The sequence below is a fragment of the Centroberyx affinis genome, unplaced genomic scaffold, assembly GCF_046629955.1.
Source record: "Centroberyx affinis isolate AG114_WGS23_722 - 3 ecotype Tasmania unplaced genomic scaffold, CSIRO-AGI_Caff_v1 ptg001733l_1, whole genome shotgun sequence".
Classification (NCBI taxonomy): Eukaryota; Metazoa; Chordata; class Actinopteri; order Beryciformes; family Berycidae; genus Centroberyx; species Centroberyx affinis.
The window spans coordinates 16,376-39,805 of record NW_027280138.1 but is presented as its reverse complement, the minus strand read 5'-3'; the positions used below and the strand labels follow the sequence as shown (position 1 = coordinate 39,805).

Here is a 23,430-nt window from a genome sequence, read left to right as displayed (position 1 = left end):
CCAGCTCTACTTCCTTGCCTCCCAGCCTCGGCCAATCAGCTTGAGAGGAAAAACGCCTGAGGAACGCATCGACTGCTGTCCGTTTCATGAGGAGAGCCAGCCGGTGGTTCGCCACACGCCTCGCTCCAGTGTCCTAGAGAGACCGCCGGGCCGTGCGACGGACAGCCCCCGCTTCTCGGACGACGCCTCACGCGCTCGGGCCTCAAGATGATGTGCGAGGTGATGCCCACCATCTCGGAGGATGGGCGCGGCGGCGGGGGAGGCGGCGGCTCGTCCTCCCCGGCCGGGGGCGGAGGAGGGATGGGCGGAGGAGGGATGGGAGGCGTCGGGGGCGGCTACGGCAGCCGAGAGCCGCGGGGGAGCGGCGGCGGCGGCAGCGACGAGGGCGGCAGCACGGGCAACCTGGAGTCTCTGATGGTGAACATGCTGACGGAGAGGGAGCGGCTGCTGGAGAGCCTGAGGGAGACGCAGGACAGTCTGGGCACCGCCCACCTGCGCCTCCGGGAGCTGGGACACGAGAAGGAGTCGCTGCAGAGGCAGCTGTCCATCGCCCTGCCGCAGGTACGACTGCTGAGGGGGTGCACTGAGTGTGTGTGTGTGTGTGTGTGTGTGTGTGAGTGTGTGTGTGTGTGTCAGAGTTTCCCCTAGCACTGAATAGTTTGGGTGGGTCTCCCTGCGAAACCTCCTGAAAGAATTTTATTAGTCTGGGTTTCAGTGGAGAGTTTTAGTGTCTTTAGTGTTTTAGTGTTTAATGATGTTTCACAGGCTTTTCCACTCTGGCAAGAAGCATATTCTAGAGGAAACACTGGTGTGTGTGTGTGTGTGTGTGTGTGCATGTGTGTGTATGTGTGTTTGTGCGTGGCAGTTTTGTCTACACACACATGGGTCAACTCTGCCACAACTCCACATAGACAGCTCTTTGTCATCCTGCCTGTACATCCTGAGGGTAACAGGATGATATTTTAGGTTGAAGGGGACTTTTCTCTGTGTTTTCCCTCAACAAAGTCAGAGTGAAGGTGTGTGTGTGTGTGTGTGTGTGTGTGTGTGTGTGTTTGACAGGAGGAGAAAAGTTATGTAATGTGAAACTGATATGTGTAATAGACTTGAAATTACATGCTCAGTCGTAGTAGGTCTGATGGTATTGCACAGCCTGAGGCACAGAGAATTGTGTGCGCACATCCCAGATTGAACTTAAAGGAACAGTTGACCCAAAAATGAAAATTCACTCATTATCTAGTCAACCTCATATCAGTTGAAACTCCATTGAAGTTGGTAGGACCACCAAACACACAGCGAGTTAGTTAGCCCCCCCTTAGTTCCATCTCAGCCAAAATATTAAAGTTAGCTACAGCTTTGAAAAAAAACAAACTGAGAAAATGTCTATAAAATGTCTCCAAACAGCTCCTGCAATATAACTCAGATGTTTTGTAGCCAAATGATTCCACTGTGGGTCCAAAAGTCCAACATTTACCTCATTATCTCCCATATTTTCCTTACTGACAATGCATGCACCCACCGTATAGCAACAAGAAGAGCAAGAAGAGGTATACAGTCTGTTTGGAGAAATGACTGACTTTGACTGAATTTTATTTTGGGGTGAACTAGTCCTTTAATCTTAGGTGCAGGGTAAAAAACTACTTAGGTCAGCAATGAACTAAGACATAACCAGCTTTACTTGTGCAACAATTCAAACCAATGAGAGTCTTTGTCAAGCAGTGCCACTCTCATTGGCCAAACTCTGGTCTGTTTGGTGCTGGATAGTTCAGTTTCTGCTATATTTTCAAGTTGCTCATAATGCATATTAACCAAAGCTGCCTGAAACTTGTAGATGATGTCAAAATGTTGCATTTGGTAGATTCATTCCCCTCAGTTGGGTCCTTGTAGGCTACGGATGCCGGTATTATCCCACATCCCGATGCCCGAGAGCTAATCATTTTGTAATTCCACTCAACATATAAGGGCTCCATCTCTATTTTCAGACAGGCGACATTGTGGGATGCCTTAGGCAGCGATGATGCCTCCCTCATTGTTAGTACCCATTTTTCCTCTGTTGCTATGCCTGAAATATCAAAATGAAATAACAGATACAATAGTGCTGCTGCACATTCTCACAGAGAATGACTGGACATTAAAGGGCCATATTACCTCACTGAGAGGGAGATCAATATGGCGCACACATCTGCGGAAACACACACACACACACTCACACACTCACACACACACACACACACACACACTGAGGCACACATGGAGTGCTGTGATACATTCTACAGTAGCAGAGTTCATTGAGTGCGTCTGGTGTGTGTGCAGACGTTGCCAAGATTGGAGAGAGAGAAAAATAGGAGAGAGGGATGAAGAGAGCGACAGCGTGGTACAGAGAGAAAACTGGTGATATGAAACACACAGAGACTAACAAATCAAGTCCATTTGCATATTGCTGCATACTAATAAGGTGGCTTCTAGAGTCTATTTTAGGTGTCGTGGATTACGACAGGGGGAGATTGAGATGGATGAAGGGGGGGAAGAATGGGAGGATTGAGATGGGGGGGGGAGTGTGGAGTCAGAAAATGAGAGGAAGTGCAAGAGGTAAATGCCACAGTACAGCGGGGGAACATGATGATTTGCATCCTCTATCTGACCAAAACGATGAGAGAGAGAGAGAGAAATGAGAGAGAACGGGAGAGAAATGTAGAAGGTGTGAGAGAGGCTCGGCCTGGTGGGGTACTGGTGGTCCACACACCATCTTTTACATGAATCAATCCCAGAATTATGAAATCCTCTGGGCCCAGAACGTGCCATCTGTACACGGCAATTTCCCCCCCCTTTCTTCTCTCTCTTCCATCTCCTGTAGTCTTTCCAATAAGCATCTTCCTTTTCACTCCCGTCTTCCATCCTCCCCGGCCCAGCGAGGGCACCGACTAACGAGGGGCTTATTATTATGTGCTGTATCTGCTCGCTTGTGCCTCTGTGCTTTGTGGTATAAATAAGTGTTTGTGTGAGGGAAGATACCTATTTGTTGCTTTGTGTGTGAACGGATCACGGTCAACACACACAGAGAGAGAGAGAGAGGAGATAAGAGCAGCAGCATGCATCACTGCCCTTCAGTGGCCAGTTTGCATACGCATGTGAAAACACACATATGATTCAGCGTACACGTGTTTGAGGACGGTCGTGCGTGCAGCATATGTGTGTGTCACGCCATCATCGCACACGAGCAGAGCAGAGCCGAAAGCTGAACGGCAACCGGGGCATTGGGGGGTGGGGGGGGGGTGGGGTGGGGGTGGGGGGGGTGGGGGGGGGGGGGTTGTCCTATGTGTACATAGTCATGTGTAAGCTCAGACAGATAGCGAGCCGAGAGCCGTTCAGCGGACTGTTATGATTGTGAATACAGAAACGCAGACATCATCTCGCCGCGGCAGACAATCACCGATGAAAGTTAGACTCGGTCCAAGTGGCCCGTGCTTGATAATGTCAGTCACGGCCTCTTTGTTGATTTGTTCCCATAGATACAGTACAGTTACACAAAAGAGAACGGATTTTAATCATCACCATCACCATCATACCTCACAATTATACATAATTGGCAGAAAATTGCACAAAATCAAACTCGACTGGACCGCCGTCAATGGGAAATGCAAGAGATTACACCGTGTTGGCGTAAATCCCGTATTCTCATGCCTCTTTAACCTCCAGGCATTTGTTTTAATGACAGGCAAACGCACACAGTCAGTCATGGTTATTATGCAATTAAACCAATTTCAGGCGCAACATATGCAGTAAACCTGGCTGTTCCGTTTTATATATCGAGGCCTGGTTTAAGACTCCCCCAGGCCGCCAGCCATGAGCGCTGTGGTAGATATGGCAATGTTTATATGTGCTATTACGTTGATTGTTAGTGAGACGTCTCCTGTCTCAGCCAAAATATAGGTGTAATTGTGTGTGTATGTGTGTGTTCAATGCATGTGTGTGTTTGCCTGGATGCTTGTGTCGGTCTGAGCGTACTTGTTAATTGCTTGTTATGAGTGTTAATAAAATTAAGACTTGTCAAGCTGTTTGACTTTGTTAATTGGACTGTATTGGTTAAAGGAAAATATTGGGAAAGTGCCTTTTATTCCTGGGTCTGTTTTGTTTGGTGGTGTATTTTTCTTATTCCTGCCTTCAACTGGCCAAATGTAGACGACATGACGTCAAGTAGAGATATTTCTAGCAGCTACAATGGAGTTTGATAGCAGAAAATTTCTGATCTACATCAATGGTAAATGTCAGGTTTTGGTGTCAGTCCCTCAGAATCAAAGAGCAAGAGCTTCTCTCCAGACTCACCATTTTGCACCGACATTCAACAGTCATACAAGGAGAAATCCATCGTAGAAGAGGAAGAGATGCCAATTTCTCCTCTGACAGTAGCCTCAATAGACCAGAATGCAATGCAGCTACAAGACTCTCACTTTTTCTTGACTGAAAACTCTCACTCTCTTGCTCTTTCTATCTCTTTCTATTGTTATTGCTTTCTCCACCTACATGTAAAACCCAGCTGAATACAACAATTGCACATCCGCTCTCTGGGGGTTGTCGAAAGGCATTCTGGGAAATGTAGGAAATCACTAACTGAAGTAGACGAGGCAGGTTGAGGGAAAGTGGGTACAACAAAAAAGTAAATTGCAACACTTAAATCACAAAATAACTCCTGGAATGCTGATATGTTACAGCGATTTTTGAGGTGGATTTTTTTCTTTAATGCGTGCATCATCTGTACTCATGACCTCATGCAGCAGCGCCGAGTCGATAACAGCACCCCCTTGTGATCCTGCAGGAGTTTGCAGTGCTGACCAAAGAGCTGAACGTCTGCCGGGAACAGCTGCTGGAGAGAGAGGAGGAGATAGCAGAGCTGAAGGCGGAGAGGAACAACACACGAGTCAGTACTCCTCTTTGTCTGTATCGAAGCGTCTGTGTTCGTGTGGTCGTCGATGAATTGAATGAAATTAACGCATTTTCATCTCTCCCTAAATTCTTGAGCGTGAAGAGGCTTTACTGTACCTGAACCGCGTGTGTTTCTGCGCGTCCCCTTAGCTGCTGCTGGAGCATCTGGAGTGCCTGGTGTCCCGTCACGAGCGCAGCCTGAGGATGACCGTGGTGAAGAGGCAGGCCCAGTCTCCGGCCGGGGTCTCCAGCGAGGTGGAGGTCCTCAAGGCCCTCAAGTCCCTGTTCGAGCACCACAAAGCGCTGGATGAGAAGGTGCGGGAGCGGTTGCGGGTGGCTCTGGAGCGGGTGTCCACCCTGGAGGAGGAGCTGCAGTCTTCCTCTCAAGAGGTGAGTTTCACGTCTCGCCGTTCGTCTTTCCGCTGCCGCTGAGCCACTGAGCCGCTGATGGAGGCAACAAACTGACGATTCTCCTCCGTGTCGGTTTAGGTGCTGTCTTTAAGGGACCAAATCAAGAGACGGCAGCAAGGACTAGACAACGGCAAAGAGGTAATGGAACGTACTTCACATCTGGTTCTGTTTAGGAAATCTTGACCACACAAATGCAGATGCTAAAGTCAGAGAATTTGTATTCGATTGTGACACTTAAAGGGGCATTAAGTCATCTATAGGGCTTTTAAGTGCTTCCTTAGCCCTGGGTTAACTTGTGTTTTAGCCATGGACTAATGAACACTTCACACAGGCAAATTGCAAAGTGCGATAACCCCGACTTTAGCCCAGTGAAAATCCAGTGAGTTTTTAAAGAAATCTCAGCACCCGTGAAGTATCTACACCGCACATACATTGTGTGCAACGACACAAACATTTCACTTGTTGCACCTTCAACTAAACCCGGTCTTTATTTTACTCTTCACACAGCGGCTTCCCAACGGCCCTTCCTCCATCTTGGACGATGGAGACGTCGACAGGCAGAGAGAGGGGGAGATAGAGCGGCAGAGATCAGAGCTGGGCCAGCTGAAAGAGAGACTGGCCCTCATGTGCAGACAGGTACTTGACTGGGGGGTCACTGTTGCATTCAGGGCACGGTCTGATGCTTTCACCAAAACAAAACAAAATATTACAAGCTGCGGCTGCTGTGGATAGAGAGTGATGTGTGTGTGTGTGTGTGTGTGTGTGTGTGTGTGTGTGTGTGTGCGCGCGCCCGACCTTGTGTCCCACATTCTCGCTGCTCGGCAGGTCGGGGAGATAGAGGAGCAGCTGACGTCCGCCAGGAGGGAGCTGACCAGATCGGAGGAGGCCAACCTGAAACTGCAGCGGGACGTGAAAGAGGTGAGACTCCCTGACCTGTTGATAGAAAATAAACCGCCGCTATCTGGGTCTGTCGCAGCGGCACAAAGAGTCTATTTTGCTCATATGTGACAGTTTGCTATGGCAACAAAGCCATTTGCCTACTTGGCAGCAATAACTGCTACTGTACGCACAAGAGTCTCTACTTGCCCTGTAGCCATGGTGACAGTGCCATCAGTAGAGCTGCAGGCGTTTTCTATGGATGCAGCGTTGTTAATCACCCGGTGTGGTGGTAGCTGACTGAAAGGCATTTTGGGGCAAGAGGTAGTCGAGCCAGTTTACGCACCAGGCCTTTTGCCTCTCCGCCCCTTTCTCTCCGCTCCATGCTGTATGTTATCCTCCCCTAACTGCTTTACCTTACCTGCTGCTCCTCTATGCTCCCGCCGCCTTCCCCCTCCCTCCTCTATCTCTTGGACTTGTGCAATAGCATAAGTGGGTGCTCTTGAAAACTGTCAACAACTCTCAACCACTCATTATCATTCTTAAGGTAATAGGTGTTCAACTTCAGCTGAATTCCCCTTTGATCAGCTTGTACACTTGACATTTGCCCTCTCCTGCTCACTCCAGTCTAGTCTCCTTTCCCTTCTGTTTCTGTATCTAAACGTTGGTGTGTGCCTTTTCTCTTCTCTTTCACTTCTCCCAGGCGCTCTGTCAGAGGGAAGACATGGAAGAGAGAATCACCACATTAGAGCGCAGGTTAACGCTTCCCTCCATGTCCATGCACACTCAGACATTTGCTCCGTTCAGCTTTCGAACGCGCTCTACTCACAGCCCCGTCTCGTCTGCCGTTGTGTTCTGGCTTGCAGGTACCTGAGTGCCCAGAGGGAGGCGACGTCTCTCCATGACATAAAAGACAAACTGGAGAACGAGTTGGCCAGCAAAGACTCTCTCTACAGACAGGTGGGAAAGTCTCTTTGATCCCCGTGTGTGTCCATGTTTCCGCCGCTGATCGACACCATGGCCATAATTCACATTGGCAGGCAGAGCACGCCATTCATGCGTTTTCTTTCCCGGGTGGCTTCAATCAATGTCTGCTGCCCCTGGGGATCTTCACTCATCCTTCTCATGTTTTCTTCTTCGCTCCCTCACATCCTGTTTTCTCCTTCTTCTTCCAGAGCGAGGAGAAGAACCGGCAGCTTCAAGAGCGTCTGGACGATGCCAAGCAGAAGCTGCAGCAGACCTTGCAGAGGGCCGAGACGCTGCCTGAGATAGAGGCCCAGCTCGCCCAGAGAGTAGCAGCGCTCAACAAGGTGTGTGTGTGTGTGTGTGTGTGTGTGTGTGTGTGTGTGTGTGCACCTGCATTCATATCACCGCTGTCAGGTGCATTTTTGAGTTTATCTGATGGGTTTTGAAGGCTCAAGGGTCATAGACTGTTCCCTCCCTCGACTGAAATGAAAACATGGAAATCATCAAAATTGGAGTATACAAGGTTTCCACATGACAACAACAGCAATGTGTGCATGCATGTGTGCATAAGTACATGCATGCATGAATGTGCATTTGTGCATAGACGTGATTGCGTGTGAGCGCGTTTATGTGTGCGTGGGCGTGCAGGCTGGTGCAGGCATGAATGTGTGTGTGTGTGTGTGTGTGTGTGTGTGTGAATGCATGGGTGAAACGGAACATGAGATATAAAATGACAGATGGATACCAAACATTTTTATCATGCGGTGCCAGAAATTCATAAGCAAACAATCTTAAGCCGAAAGCCACTTCAGGTCACAGAATCAGCACAGCTATTTGATCCTTGGGTACTCAACACGAATTCTTCATGACTGGCTGATTTAATTGCTAATTTAGACCTCTGTCTGTCTGTTTAACCTCTGTCATTCCTGTAAACACACTTTAGAGTCCTGCCAAAAACTTTGCATACACTCTCCTGCCAGCAGCCTAACCGCTTAAATGGCTACACTTAGTTATGCATGTTCAGGCAAGATGGCTTCCCTGTGAGGATAAGATTGATGTCGTGTAAGACATGAGCAAACAAGAGAGGGATGGTTGAAACAAACTTTCCTGTTGCACTGTGATCTGTACAGACATGTAACTAATTGGTAGACTCGGTCAACAAGCTATTTCCTTTGTGTTAATTTGTATTGGTGTTGCGACATGGTGCGTGTTGTAACCCTGTTTCCTTCCTCTCCAATCATTCAGGCGGAGGAGCGTCATGGCAACTTTGAGGAGCGACTGCGACAGATGGAGGCGCAACTGGAGGAGAAGAACCAGGAGCTACAGAGAGTGAGTCATGCTAGCTTTTTCATCTCCTCTCTCTTTCTCTCTTTCTCTCTGTTTTTCATCCTCCCCCTCTTTCATACCATTCCTTTGTCAGTCTTTGCACAGCACAAAGGCGCGCTAATTTTCCAAAACCCTCTGTTTGACCGTGCACATTCAGATAGAAATCTTTTTCTCTCATTCTCAGTCAAGCAGAATGCTTGTTATTAACTCTCCGCCCACCCTCCCTTTCTTCCTTCTTGCGCTCGCTTTTTTTTTTTCTCTCTTTCACTCTCACTCGTCTCTCTCTGTTTCCCTCAGGCGAGGCAGAGGGAGAGGATGAATGATGAACACAACAAGCGTCTCTCTGACACGGTGGACAAGCTGCTGTCCGAGTCCAACGAGAGGCTGCAGCTCCATCTGAAGGAGAGAATGGCCGCTCTGGAGGAAAAGGTGGCCCGCTCAGACCACACAAACATGCACAACAACATCCACAACAACATACACAACAACATCCACAACAACATACACAACAACATCCACAACAACATACGCAACAACATCCACAACAACATCCACAACAACATACGCAACAACATACACAACAACATACGCAACAACATACACAACAACATCCACAACAACATACGCAACAACATCCACAACAACATCCACAACAACATCCACAACAACATACGCAACAACATCCACAACAACATCCACAACAACATCCACAACAACATCCACAACAACATACACAACAACATCCACAACAACATACGCAACAACATCCACAACAACATACACAACAACATCCACAACAACATACGCAACAACATCCACAACAACATACACAACAACATCCACAACAACATACGCAACAACATACGCAACAACATCCACAACAACATACACAACAACATCCACAACAACATACGCAACAACATACGCAACAACATCCACAACAACATCCACAACAACATACGCAACAACATACGCAACAACATCCACAACAACATCCACAACAACATCCACAACAACATCTACAACAACATACACAACAGCTCTTCATTTTGATCACAAACCATTAAAGCTGCACTAGACAAGATTCTTAGTTCAAAATGCACCCGTCTTATCAAACTAAATTACAAAGTGGAGCTTCAACAGAGAAGAGCGTCCCATTCGCACTAATTGAGACCCCATAGATCAGGACTATTCAACTGGCGGCCCGCGGGCCAACTCCGGCCCGCCAATCAAGTCACACTGGCCCGCTGATCAGTTCTATTTACAAATAAATAAAATTTAAAACCTGAAGAAAAAAAAATCATGTGAATAACGGACATTTTTGCCACAATAAATCCTTCAAACCAGCAGAGCGCTCCTAATATAAACTAGATCCTGTTCTACATACTCCGGTACAGTAGGTGCAGTGTTGCCAACTTGGCGGCTTTGTTGCTAGACCTAGTGACTTTTCAGACCTCCCTGGGGGGGGGTCTGAAAACAGCAGTGAGCAGGTAGCAGTTAGATCTTTTCCTCTCTCTTTGGTCTCTTTGGTATCTTTGGTATAAAGAATCACACACAGCATCACAAACATGAGCTGTGTGCAGTTTACTGACGTCACCTTACAGGATTTCTGGGTGTTGAAGTGGGTGTTCAAAGTTTTCAAACAGTTACCTCTGGCTGCCATTTGGAGACACGCAGACATGCAAAGATACCTAGTGCAGCTTTAAATGACAAGCTGCGTTGTTAAAACAGTCCTGTTAATAACAAAGACTAGTTCTGTTAACCACACTATCCAGTACACTCTGTATCTGACTTGTGATCTGAATTTATGAATATATTGTTGAGTAATACATTTTTCCCATCCTCCCCCCCTCCAGAATGCACTATCTGAGGAACTGTCTAACATGAAGAAACTCCAGGATGATCTGCTGGCGAACAAGGTGGCCACGCCTGCAGGCTTCATTCTTACTTGAAGACCTTTGACATAATGTTTCTGCTTTCAACAACTCTGTCTCTTTTCCCCTCTCAGGACCAGCTGATAGCAGAGCTGGAGCGGATTCAGCTGGAGTTAGATCAGCTGAGAGCCAGGCCTGGGGGGTCTTATTCCAGGTTGGTCCCCATTTACACATCAACACCACAGAGAGAGAGAGAGTGAAATTTGTTTGTTTTATGTCTCTCGCGCTCTCGCCTTGGCTCACTGTAAAGATGCCAGCGATGAATCTGTGATCGTTTCAGACATTATGGATAAATCACTCAATCATGGAGGCATTTAACAAAGTCAGCACTCCCATGACTGAAACTGTGTTGATATATATACACTCATTGACTGATTGCGCAAAACACACACATGCATTATCAGACACTCGATGCTCGCTGCCCCCCCCCCCCCCTCTCGTCTGCAGGTCTAGACACTTTCTGTGCATTTTATGGCCTTCTGCAGAACTGTGAATGTGATGCACAACTGGCACATCCTCCATATATGATGTCAATTCACTTTCAATTTGTTTTTCTCATATTAGTATATTCTTCTCATGTGTTATATAATGCATACATTGTGATATTTTAGTAGTTTATTACCTATTTCATACTGTATATATTTCAGATTTTTATTTTATATGGTACATATTTTTTTCATTATTTTTTTCTTTGCCTCAGTATGTTCTACTGCTAATCGTTTTGCACAACAATATAATGCTGGCATTTTTTTTTTTTTTATCATTTTTATTCCGCTTTTCTAATCAACCCATTCTAGTGTTGAAAGTATGTTGCCCTCCACTTGCTCTATTCTATTCTTTCTATTCTTTGATGTACTCTATTACTTTTTCCGCCGCTGCGAGCCAATTTCCCCCACAGGGATAATTATAGTTTCGTCGTATCTCACATCATCTTATCTGCGGCTCTGTCTCTGTAGTCGCTCTCTGCCAGGCAGTGCTCTGGAGTTGAGGTATTCCCACGGAGGCGGGTCCCTCCCGGCAGGCTCCACCACTCACCTGGATCACTATGGCAACGCCTCCAGCGGGGGCGTGGTCCGGCGGAGTCACCGGGCCCGCTGGAGCTCCGCCCGGGAAGACTCTACCAAGGTGAAAATCTAACATCCCCCGGGTTGGGCTTCTTACTCCAAAAACAGACTAATTACATTTTAATCATTACTCATGACTCATTTCAAAAGATGAGGGAAAATCTTATTACTTTACTTATTACTACCTGGGAGCCATGATTCATGACACTACACTTTATGACATTACTTTTCCATTACACCATCAAACTTGTTTTTGTGATGCGTAACTACTGTATATTATTACTTGAAATTGAATAATTTGTTACACTACCCGTTACACATTAACATGTTAACCACCCAATACTGATCACCTGGATTTCTAAAATTAGTTTTTGTCCGGGAACAATAAGTAACGGTATGAGGATCAGATGATGATTGTCTGATATATGTTGTCCGTCTTGCTGCCTGTGTGTAGTACCCAGACTGGGAGAGCGGGGCTCTGCTGGGAACCGGGTTCGATGCGGGCGTGGAGGTGGCGTGCTCCGACGACGAGGAGGACAGGGAGACGCTGTTTGGCTCCGAGCTGCTCTCCCCCAGCGGACAGACGGACGTCCAGACCCTGGCCATCATGCTGCAGGAACAGCTGGAGGCCATCAATAAGGAGATTAAGTAAGGAAGGGGCAGCAGGAGTCTCGGGCTGGATGGATGCAGGGAGGGAGGGAGGGAGGGAGGGATACAGGGGAAAGTGAGACAAACAGATGTCAGCTGGGTGTTGCAAGGTGAGGCGCTCGGCATTAGCCTCAGTGACTCCAAACCTGATCTTGTGGTTTTTTACGTCATAATGCAGAGCAAAAATAAGCATAAATTGAATTCAAACTAATAAAAATCACATCAAGGAATTATTCAAGCCCAGTCTTCCCGCTGAACTCATAGTTTGGTGACCTTCGTCTAATAATTTATCACGTCCCTTACAAAAAATAACTATATTAATCCTGTAATAAATTTTAGAAGGGTACTGTACAAATATCACAGCAAAACTAGTCCCTGTAGGAATATTATATAAATACCACAGCAGGTAAAATCCTATAAAGTACAAAAAAGTCACTAAAAACCCACTGTTGAGTACCACAGGCACACACAAAGTCCCTATAGGAATGTTAATGGAATATGTTAGTGATATTTTGTTGGGGATTGACCAAATATTAACATTTTGTCTGTCATCAGTTATTGCTCTACTTTGTCCTCAGAAATGCAGTTGATATAAGAAGGATTTTTGGTGGCAGATGAGGCAGGAGAGACACTTGGGAAATGGTTTTGCTATAAGGTTAAAAAATAATGGAAGAAGGTTTAGTAATTCACACCTAGGAATCCATAGGTGAGTTGATTTTGGCTGATTGTCACTTGCATGTTGAAGAGATTACATTTATCCTAATCTTCTACGGCTTAGTATTGGATGAACTGCATATCACTGAGTATTTCACCTTTATCTTTTCATCCAGTTAAGGCACAAACCCCAATTTGTCTCCCTTACACTTTTGTCTCCCCTCTCTCAAAACCAGACTGATCCAGGAAGAGAAGGAGAACACAGAGCTGCGGGCCGAGGAGATCGAGAGCCGGGTCAGCAGCGTGGCTCTGGACGGCCCGCCCATCCCTCCGTCCTCCCTGGGGAGAGACAGTACGGGACGCGGCTTCATCCCCTCCTCCATCACCTCCTCCACCCTGGCCTCCCCCTCTCCCCCGAGCTCGGGACACTCCACCCCTCGTCTGCCCCACTCCCCCGCCCGCGAGACCGACAGACAGGTACGGCCCGCTCACGTGGCTGCGTGTGCTTCGGTGTGAACTTCTGTTTTTGTCTGTGTGAATCTTTTGTATCTCACCTCAGTCTTCACATCCCCATTTATGCTTCAACAGCTTGTCCTCCAGACAGTGAGTCACATAAAAATAAAGCATAAAGTATAAAGCTTGCAGACAGGGTCAAGAAGTTCAGTTACTGTTCAGCTAAGGACAAGTGCGCGATTTAAACGACTTTGGACGTGGTTTGATGGTTGGTGCCGGTCACACAGGTTCCAGCATCTCAGAGACAAGCGCTCTACTGGGATTCTCTGCACCACAGTGTCTAGAATCTACCAAGGATTTACTGAGTCCTGAAAGTGAAAATGCCTCATTGATGATGGAGGTCAGAGGAGACTTGGCGGCCCACAAGTCTGCAAATGACAGCTCAGTGCAACAGTGATGTGCAGAAGGGAATCTCAGATTACACAACTCGTCGAACCTTGAAGCAGACGGGTTACTCCTGTCAGCTAAGAACAAGAAGAAGAAGCTAAAGTTGGCACGTTAAAACCCAAACTGGACGATTTGAGGAGTGCTAAAAGGTCCCGTTTCTGTCGCGATATGCTGATGGCAGGGTAAAAATTTAGCGTAAACAGCATGAATCCATGGATGACTAATGGAGTTCAGTCCTTCAGATCTCAACCCAGGAGAGACCTTTGGGATGAGCATGTATGCGCCACTGCAACTTCTGCAGAACTGTGTGATGCTATCAACTTCAATTTCAACTTCAACTTCAACTTCAACTTCAACTTCAACTTTATTGTCATGTGTATTAAATACAATGAAATACTTGTGCTCTGGGTCTCTCTCAAAACCAACAAAAAAGACACTACAGACCTACATAGACTATGTACACAATGCACTTGTATGTATACATTATATACACAATATACAGTACACGATAACATTACATATTATATAACAACAGTGTGCAGTGCATATGAGTGCGTCAGCTGTTCAGCAACCTGACTGCCTGTGCAAAGAAACTGTTACTGAGATGGGTGGTGTGTGATTTGATGCTCCGGTAAAGTTTTTTTTAGCTTGTAGCGAGTCGCCATAGTACGGCGCCATCTTGGGAGTCAGCATAGATGAAGAAAACGTGTCCAGCACCTTGTTGAGTCCAGATCTCAAGCAATTCAGGCTGATCTGCAGGCAAAAGCCACTAGCTGCCTACTGAAGTGGATACTGTCTGTACATATGTCCTTGTAGATTTTAATGCTCTTACTCAAAAGGTTTCAATTCCCTATTTCAGAACAACAAAGACGACGATCGGTCCCTTGCCCTGCTCGACTCTACGCCTCCTCCCACTCCTCGCGCGCTGCGACTGGACAGGATGACCCTCACCCACCCGGGGGCGATGCTCGATGAACCCCGGGAGTTTCGCAGGTAAGGCAGCCGGGGCGCTGTATATCAAATGCGTAGGTTGTTTTTTTTTCTCTTCCTCATGCTTCCTCTTGTCCCTTCCCAGCCTCTCAGCAGATGGCAGCAGCTCCAACAGCAGCCAGGATTCTCTCCACAAGTCCAGTAAGAAGAAAAGCATCAAGTCCTCCATCGGTCGGCTTTTTGGAAAGAAGGAGAAGGGACGGATGGGCCAGCCTGGGCGGGACGGATCTGCTTCTCTCGGTAAACAGATGGAGGATAAGAGGGGGATAGATCATTAATCCACATTGCCATTATTTTGGTGTAAATGTGTTTGAGCAGCTGTGGCTTTGTTTGAGGCCCAGTGGGTTTTAGGTATCCATATTTCTAGTTCTTATGATCTTTGACCTCCCTGTGTCTCCCCTAGCTTCTACACCTTCTGAAGACCTGGCCTCTGGAGACCCTATGGGGATGAACAAGACCGGGACTCTGGGACCAGCAGATAAAGACCGCCGCAGCAAGAAGAAGTGAGTGTCAGGGAATGATATCAGTTGTTTCCCTTTGGTTTTTAGATTAACATTTTGTCCACATTCTCCAACTAGAATAGCACCAAATAAGACATCTGTAACTTCTTCTGCTTCCCACCAGGCACGAGCTGCTGGAGGAAGCGTGTCGCCAAGGCCTTCCCTTTGCATCCTGGGACGGCCCCACTGTGGTCTCCTGGTTGGAGGTACTGTACAGCCACAGAAAACTATCAGACTATTTTGATCATAGTTTCTCTGTTATCTCGCTACTTACAATACAGATAGTCATGAAATTCTGGACAAAATCATATCAGCAATAATAATATTCTCAGATATGGGTCCGAGAGACAAAATCTCATCAAATGGGGGTCTGTGGCTCTAATTTGGACTAAATTAGGGTCCTTGATATGAAAAAAGTTGAGAATCACTGAACTAAGCAACAAAACTTCAATCCGAATGAAATTTTTTTTTGCTAATTTCTTCCTCTTTCCTTCGTCTGTCATCTATTTCCTCCCAGTTGTGGGTGGGGATGCCGGCCTGGTACGTTGCGGCCTGTCGCGCCAACGTGAAGAGCGGTGCGATCATGGCCAACCTGTCGGACACAGAGATCCAGAGGGAGATCGGCATCAGTAACCCGCTGCACCGCCTCAAACTCCGGCTGGCCATCCAGGAGATGGTGTCCCTCACCAGCCCCTCCGCCCCGGCCAGCACTCGCTCTGTGAGGCTCCTCACCTGCTAAACCTGCTACACTGTGGCCGCACACACAGTTACATACTTAACTTGAAAGAAAGAAAGGAGACATTGTAACCACAAATGTGTTCCAGGCACTCATATGGGTTTGAATGTTAACAAGGCTTTAATTGGAGAAGGCTAAGACATTAAACACCTACATATATCCACCTATGCCTTCAGCAGGGTGTTGATGAAGTACTCATTTACTCACCAAGGCCTGTTGTGAAGCATAGGCTTTACGCTGAGAACACATAAACACTGCATTCATATTGTAGCAATATGAGGCAGATGTAAACCAGATGTTCATTGTTTTAAACTAAAATTAGATTACATGTTTATGATTCCTGGTGGAAAATTGGGTCATTGCAAACCACAACAAGTAACAGGATACAGCAAAAAAAAATTTCAACAGTAGAACTTTCAGGTGGAATGTGCAAATGAAACGTCTGGGAAAAATTGGGTGTGTGAAATGGCAGCAGTAGAACTTAACTGAGATAAAGAGAGAAAGGATGCAGAAAATGTATGATATGAAAATATACCAAAAACATGAAATGTATGCAGTAAAAATATGAATGTATTTTCCATAAGAGAACGATGGTGAACTCCACCAAAAGCCTGCACATGGAACTTGGCAATAAAAGTTTCCCAGTTTTTGCCTTCTGACACCAGATGTTGAAAACTCTAGTAAAATGGACGCACACACGTACATTTGTGCTCCTGCTCTTCTTGTCTCCTATTCCACAGAGGATAAAATAGTGAATATGCAAAAGCTTTCTTCTGCTAATTGTCCATTTTGGAAAAAACCTATTGCCAAATTTTGGTTTGGCTGGGCCATTCCAGTTCCCTGGTTTGGCTTCCTATTCATTTAGAGCGGGAATCATTTTGCAAAAAAGACATTTTTCAACGAAATGCAATGCTGAAAATTAACAGTTACACAATTCAATTAAACAAATCGCTTCTTACTGCATCAATTCACATGAAATAGTTGAAGCTCTTGTTTATCAGAATCACCATGGCAACGGGAATGCAGTTTGCCATTGCGGTTAATTGACATCCCATGATGCAGACCAGTATGCCTTTTTTTCTTTTAGGCCACAAAGTGAACGCAGCCAAATTGCACAAGCGACCTCACTGCATGCCAACACACTCCTTTCTCTCCTCACGGTTTCATTTTGCTCTTTTCTCCGTCATCCGCAGTCGACGAGCAACGTGTGGATGACCCATGCGGAGATGGAGTCGCTGAACGCCGCCACCAAGCCTCCGGTTAGTGAGCCGCCCGTCCCGTCTCCGCTCGACAAACCCCCCGTTTTATCTGCTGGTTCCTGCCAGTCATTCGTTTATGTTTTCACAACGTTTCGCTCAGTTTTGAATCATGTTCAGGGTCTGTCCGGTCTGAATCATGTTGATGAGTCTCTCCCCCCTCCCCCTCCTCTCTCTCTCTCTCTCTCTCTCTCTCTCTCTCTCTTTCTCTCTCTCTCTCTTTGTATCTCTCTCTCTCTGTCTTTCTCTCTCTTTGTGGGCCCAGGCCATAGTGTTGAGCATCTTCTTCTCTCCCTCTGGTTGCTGTTTCAGTGTGAACTGCTTCCAACTAATTACCCGTTCACTAACACGCTGTTCCTCCCTTTGTCCTCCTTTCCTGTCGCTGCTCCTCCTCCCTCCTCCTCCTCCTCCCTCTGCTTCTCCTCCATCACCCATCCATCCGTCCATCCCCGCTCCTCCTATCCTGCTCTCCGCCCTCGCCACCTCCATATCACTCTCTCTGGCTCTCTCTCTGTCTACCTCTTCTCTCTCCTCTCTGCACCCAAGGAGCTGAAAGAGTTCAGCTGGGACCAGGTGAGGATCGACTGCACCTTTCGAAACACAGCATGCCGCAAATTAGTCAATACCATTAATAATATCTCTCCAGAGAAACCGCACACACTAGCCACAGTGAGTCATGAGGCGTTGACAGATACGAAGCCAGCCGTGAATCACCGTTGATCATCTGCGACTGTCCCCCTGCAGATCCTGGCCTATGGCGATATGAATCATGAGTGGGTGGGCAACGACTGGCTGCCCAGCCTGGGTCTGCCACAGTATCGCAGCTACTTCATGGAGTCCCTGGTGGACGCGCGTATGTTGGACCACCTGACCAAGAAAGAGCTGAGAGGACAGCTCAAAATGGTGGACAGCTTCCACAGGTAGAGCTCAGCCCCCCCCCACCCCCCACCCCCACCCCCCCCCCCCCCCCCCCACACACACACACACACACACACACCCCCACCCCACCCCCACCTCTCACCTGGTTTCTCTCCGACACAGCCATAACTCTCTCACGCTCTTTCCTCACTTCTCCTTCTCTCGCTCTCATTCTTTTCTGTTGACTCTCCGTCTTTGTGTGCGTGTGACTGTGTGTGTGTGTGTGTGTGTGTGTGTGTGGCATGGGAAGTATGATGGTGTTAAAAGATATGCTGGGAGTGCTCCTGCTGTTGTGACACTCTCACTCCGCAGGTGTATGTCTCCAGGCCCTCTGTAAGGCCCTTTAAGAGTTGGGAGGAGGAGGAGGGGGGGGTGAGGGGGGTCAAAGGCGCTGGGATTGTGTTAATGCTATCTGAGTACAGGTGAGAGTGGGACCCTGCCCTCAATTAACCCGCTGAACCGCCGACCTTTTGGCTCTTTGACCTCTCCCAGGGTCAGTTTGCATTACGGCATCATGTGCCTGAAGCGTTTGAACTACGATCGCAAGGAGCTGGAGAGGAGGAGAGAGGACAGCGCCCACCAGAACAAAGGTGAGCTCGTTTTCCCCCGCCGTGACCTCACCTACGCCCCAAACTTAGCCCACCTGTCTTTCACTCTTTTCATTCAGTGACTTTGTTTTGTTTGTGGCATGCGTACAATTAGTGATTATTATATAGACCCTTACAAACAGATCCAGATCCATTTTTAACACGAACATTATTATTATTCAAACATATGTTAACCCATCTTTTTTCTTCTTCTTCTTCTTCTTCTTCTTCTTCTCATTATTATTCTAAGTAGTAGTAGTAGTTTTTGTATCATTAGTAGTAGTAATAGTAGCAGGCTTGTAGTAGTATTTGTATCATTAGTATTATTGTAGATTCGTTGTTAACACCCCTTAAACTTTTTGTAAACTTTACATTATCCCCTAAACTTCTTCCCTTTGATTCTTTATTAGCACAGCACAGAGATACTTTTTTTTTTTTTTTGTAGATCAACTTTAGCATTTCAAATAAAATAAAAGTTTGGCTCAGACAAAATGATTGGCGGCCAAAAACAAAAACTTTTAACAATTGTAATAAATTTAATAAAACAAACATTCCCTTTTTAATTCTGATGTCTCCCACATTGCTGGAAGCAGTTTCGGACCACCCCTGGGTTTTTATTTAATTTATTTATTTATTTTTCTCTCATGCCTTCAGCAGATTATAACCCACAGCTCTCTGGTGCAATGTGGCTGGCCTAATGATTACATAAAAGTCAACAAGCTCAGCCATTAAACAAACCCAAATCTCTCGCTCTCCCACTACTGCGCCCGGGGGATACACATGTTGTACATTTTCAGTCGGCTCGTCTTGGCTAATTTCCTCACAGAAAAAATTCCCCAGTGAGGAAATTTGTGAGTTTTGGGCTCGTCTTGACGATGAACTTGACATGTGCAGTCCACGTCAGAAAATAAATCTGTGAGGAGGAGCATTCCTGCATTCCTCCTCATCGCTCATCAGCACTTACAGGGAATGTGAAGGTTGTTTTAGTTAAGTGTAATTTGTGGTATCAAAGAATTTGTCTTGTCCAGGACGTTTTTTAATGTTTGAAACTATATACAAAACATATTAATCTATGAAGAATCTATTTTTTTGTTCATAATGTTGAGAATGAATGTAATGTACACTACCAGTCAAAAGTTTGGACACACCTACATGTACCATGTTTTTCATTCTCTTAAAGCCATTTTGATCTAAAGGCTTCTGCTTAAATGCTTGAAATTTGTTTCTTAGACAAATATAAATAGTGAAGTTGATGCCTGTGTATGAATTTTCTTTCCAAAGCCTTTGCCTTTCCATCAAGGCAAAGGGCGGCTACTTTAAAGAATCTAAAATATAAGATAGTTTTGATTTGACTGCATAATACCATTTGTGTTATTTCATATTTTTGATGTCTTTACTGTGACATCTTGCTGTGATGTCTGCAGATGCTTGGTTGTTTTCTGACTCTTATTTCTCGACCCCTTCTTCTTCTTCTTCTCCTTCTTCTTCCCCTTCTTCTGTCCCAGACGTGATGGTGTGGTCCAATGAGCGTGTGATGTGCTGGGTGCAGACGATCGGTCTGAAGGAGTACGCCGACAACCTCAGCGAGAGCGGCGTCCACGGCGCCCTGCTGGCTTTGGACGACACCTTCGACTACACCGACCTGGCCCTGCTGCTGCAGATACCCAATCAGAACACACAGGTAACCGGCAGAGCGTCAGAGGCGGCCAATGGGAACGCTTTCTGTGTCGGCACGTACATATTACCCACTCTGAAAATTTAAGCCATTTCTACTTCTGAAGGGCTTTCTTGCTTCTGAAGTTGCTGCTATTCAATATCTTAAAATTTGACAATTTCCATTTCCAAAAATACCAAGTTTTCTCCCCAGAATTGTATTCTCTGCAAGATGGGAAAGCCTCTGAAACAGCATTTAGATCATCATGTGACACTAAAACTCTCCACTGAAACCCATGCTAATGAAACTCGTGATCACTTATTACCAGTTTGTGTGCCCGTTCCATATCTCATGTGTTTAAATAACAACCGGAGGTACTGTCTGTCTGTGGGTAGAGATGTCTTATTCCCTTAAAACTTCCAATAATGATCGGAGGCTTTGTTTACTTCAACTGGCTTTTGGTCAGGTAGTCGAATATCGGCTCAATATATTGCAAACCAATATATCAGTCTAACCCAACTTCCTCCAATAAGAGCATCTATGTGCCTGCCAGGCTCTTCCAAATCACAAGCCTCAGCTGATTCATTAGAGCCAGGACATTACTGGTTTGATGCCTACATGAAATTCAAACATGAACTAACCAGTAGTAAATAATCATCATAAAACATGTGTCATCGGCAGCGTCCAAACTAATGTTGATCCTCTGCATCACTTCCCTCCTCCAGGCCAGACAGCTCCTGGAGCAGGAGTACAACTCCCTCATCTCCATGGGAACCGAGAGACGGCCTGATGAGGTCAGTATGCTAATCGGCTCGCAAAAATACAAAAATACAAAAATACAAAAATGCAGACTTGACTGACTGACGGTCACACAAACACGCTCTGTCTCTGTTAGGATGGAACGAAGACGTTCACCCGCTCGCCCTCCTGGAGGAAGATGTTTAGGGAGAAGGACCTGCGGGGCGTGACCTCTGACTCCGCCGAGACCCTGCCTGCTAACTTCCGTGCCTCAGCCATCTCCACGCCCTCCGTGACCCTGAGAAAGGTTCAGAGTGATGGTGAGTGCCGCGACCCGCGACCTCTGACACCTTCCTCCGGCTTCCCTCTCATGTTCGCATTTTGCTCGCCTCGCCGGAGCCCTCCAGGCGCGTCTCAAATTAACACTCGGCGTTCTTCGCTGACGACGATGAGTCGAATCCTGCTACTCTATATGGCGTTGCTCATGTGAAGAACATGACTGGAATCAGGGCGACTTGGTGTAGGAGAGGGGAGCGAGCTCAGATCAGGTGCAAACTGCTGTTGTCGTGCAGATCTGATTGTCCCAAGTCAGTCTCAAGTCTTGAGGCACAAGTCTCAAGTCTAAATGTAGAACACCAAGTCAAGTCAGAACAAATCAAGAGTCCAGTTTCAATTAAATATCTTAAAGAAAACTAAACATCTAGGACTTTTCAATGCAATATGGTTTTAATAGGATAAAAACTTGGTAAGAGCATCATGAGTTTGATTTCTATAATCAGTTTCAACTTCAATAAATTAAATCATTCCATACAAATTCAGAAAACAGAATTTAAATTCAGTCGTCTGCTGGAACAAATCTCATCACTTTCAATCTAAGTCATTTACACAAACACAAGATCTCAAGTCAAGACTTTAGAAACCTTTTCACGTCGTCAAAGTACAAGTCAAAGTCAAGTCCCAAGTCACCAGAACCCAAGTCAAGTCTCAAGTATTCTCTTCACGCATCACGTCTCAAGCAATTAAAACTGTGACTCAAGTCTGACTCTGAGTCCAAGCCCTGTGACTCCACCTCTGCTGATTGTAAATGAGCCATGCACTCGAATCTTAATTTCTGGGAAATGAGGCTAGAAACAGCAAATAATTTTGTCTTGGGGCAGCATGCAGCACATGTTATATAAGAGACTGAACGCAAAAGTGGAGTCACATGCACACATAGCGGCGCGCTCCTGGGTTGTTTTCATGCTACTCTGCCATTAGTTTTTCGCAGTGGAATTTTGTGTTTCCTTTAGCAAAGCAACCGGCAATAACAAGGACCAGACGCCTCTAAGTACAGAGGAAGACTATTATCCCTCATTCCTCTGCTTAATAGGAATGCCTGCTGAAGGTCAGTGCTGTTCGAGACGCAGCGGTTTATGATAATGACCCCCCTTGTCTTGTTGTCTTTCTCCCGGTCTCTTAACGCAGCGAACTCCGGAGCCCGGGGTGAATCCGCCTCAGTGAGGACGTACTCCTGTTGAGCGGCCGAGGTGAGAACCGCCTTGTCGGGCTTCCTTCATGTGTGTGTGGGGAGACAAAACAGTTGCCTCCAAAACCTCCGAGATAGCTTGCACATGTGCCGGCCACATTTTTTTGTTTTTTTTATGTATTTGTTTTTTTGTTGTGGTGGATTGGTTCGAGCCTGGGATTTTAGTAGTTTCCCTGAGGTCTGTAAGCGGTGGGTTTGGTCGGTGGGGATTTGGGCAGAGTTGAATTGAGGCCAGTGGAGGCAGCGGTGTGGGAATAACACTGTGTTTTCTCCTCAGGGCGCTGACTGGATTGGGACTGGAGGACCCTCTCGCTCGTCCACACGGGAGAAAGAAGCAATGAATATAACCATTTAATTAAAAAAAATAAATCTTATCGGTCTGACCATTCTGCAATAACAGAAGTAGAGAGTACAACGCTGAAAGGAACAAAGGGGGAAATGACATGAAGAATGTATGAATGTATTGTCAGACTAGACGTTCGTAGGAAGGTAGAATGGGGTCAGCTGTTTTATCTCTCTCTCTCTCTCTCTTCCTGTCACTCTGTCTTTGTTCTCTCTCTCTCTCTCTCTCTCAATGTGACTGTGCTGTGGAGTTAAAGGATAATACCGGTGTTTTTTTGTTTTGTTTTGTTTTGGGTTTTTTTTAAGTTTGTGCCAATCTTCTAGGCTGCCCCTCTCCTTTACATTACACCTGCTGCACACAGTCAGCGCAGTTGGAGATATCAGGGCTCGTTTTCCCACCTTCAGATGATGCTGCCATTCATTCTTGTACAGTATAAAAAAAAAAAAACAGCTTCTACAGGCTTGAAATTTGCCCAAGCTAGATAATC

The 23,430-nt window shown here is 46.3% G+C and overlaps 1 protein-coding gene across 1 annotated transcript; it reads left to right on the top strand.

Annotated features, from left to right (window-relative positions):
* The first annotated feature begins 207 nt into the window (after positions 1 to 207).
* ppfia3 (PTPRF interacting protein alpha 3) lies at positions 208 to 23,135 on the top strand. The gene is made up of 31 exons (XM_071528824.1): positions 208 to 272; positions 378 to 561; positions 4,811 to 4,912; positions 5,068 to 5,307; positions 5,407 to 5,466; positions 5,836 to 5,964; positions 6,154 to 6,246; positions 6,908 to 6,960; positions 7,071 to 7,164; positions 7,380 to 7,514; positions 8,416 to 8,499; positions 8,794 to 8,925; positions 10,353 to 10,415; positions 10,505 to 10,584; positions 11,387 to 11,555; positions 11,949 to 12,142; positions 13,033 to 13,273; positions 14,556 to 14,689; positions 14,772 to 14,926; positions 15,090 to 15,189; positions 15,311 to 15,392; positions 15,704 to 15,904; positions 17,116 to 17,181; positions 17,728 to 17,751; positions 17,923 to 18,098; positions 18,589 to 18,686; positions 20,189 to 20,364; positions 21,063 to 21,131; positions 21,233 to 21,401; positions 22,540 to 22,601; positions 22,878 to 23,135. The coding sequence occupies exons 1-30, from the start codon at positions 208 to 210 to the stop codon at positions 22,590 to 22,592; spliced, it is 3,621 nt and encodes a 1,206-aa protein (XP_071384925.1). The 3' UTR covers positions 22,593 to 22,601; positions 22,878 to 23,135.
* The last annotated feature ends 295 nt before the right edge of the window (positions 23,136 to 23,430 follow it).

Bases quoted from the DNA above. Each gene is read 5' to 3' on its own strand.
- ppfia3 (XM_071528824.1), top strand. From the start codon at position 208: ATGATGTGCGAGGTGATGCCCACCATCTCGGAGGATGGGCGCGGCGGC. The intron at 8,926-10,352 runs GTGGCCCGCTCA...CCCCCCCTCCAG, and splicing joins TGGCCGCTCTGGAGGAAAAG to AATGCACTATCTGAGGAACT. The intron at 21,132-21,232 runs GTCAGTATGCTA...TGTCTCTGTTAG, and splicing joins CCGAGAGACGGCCTGATGAG to GATGGAACGAAGACGTTCAC.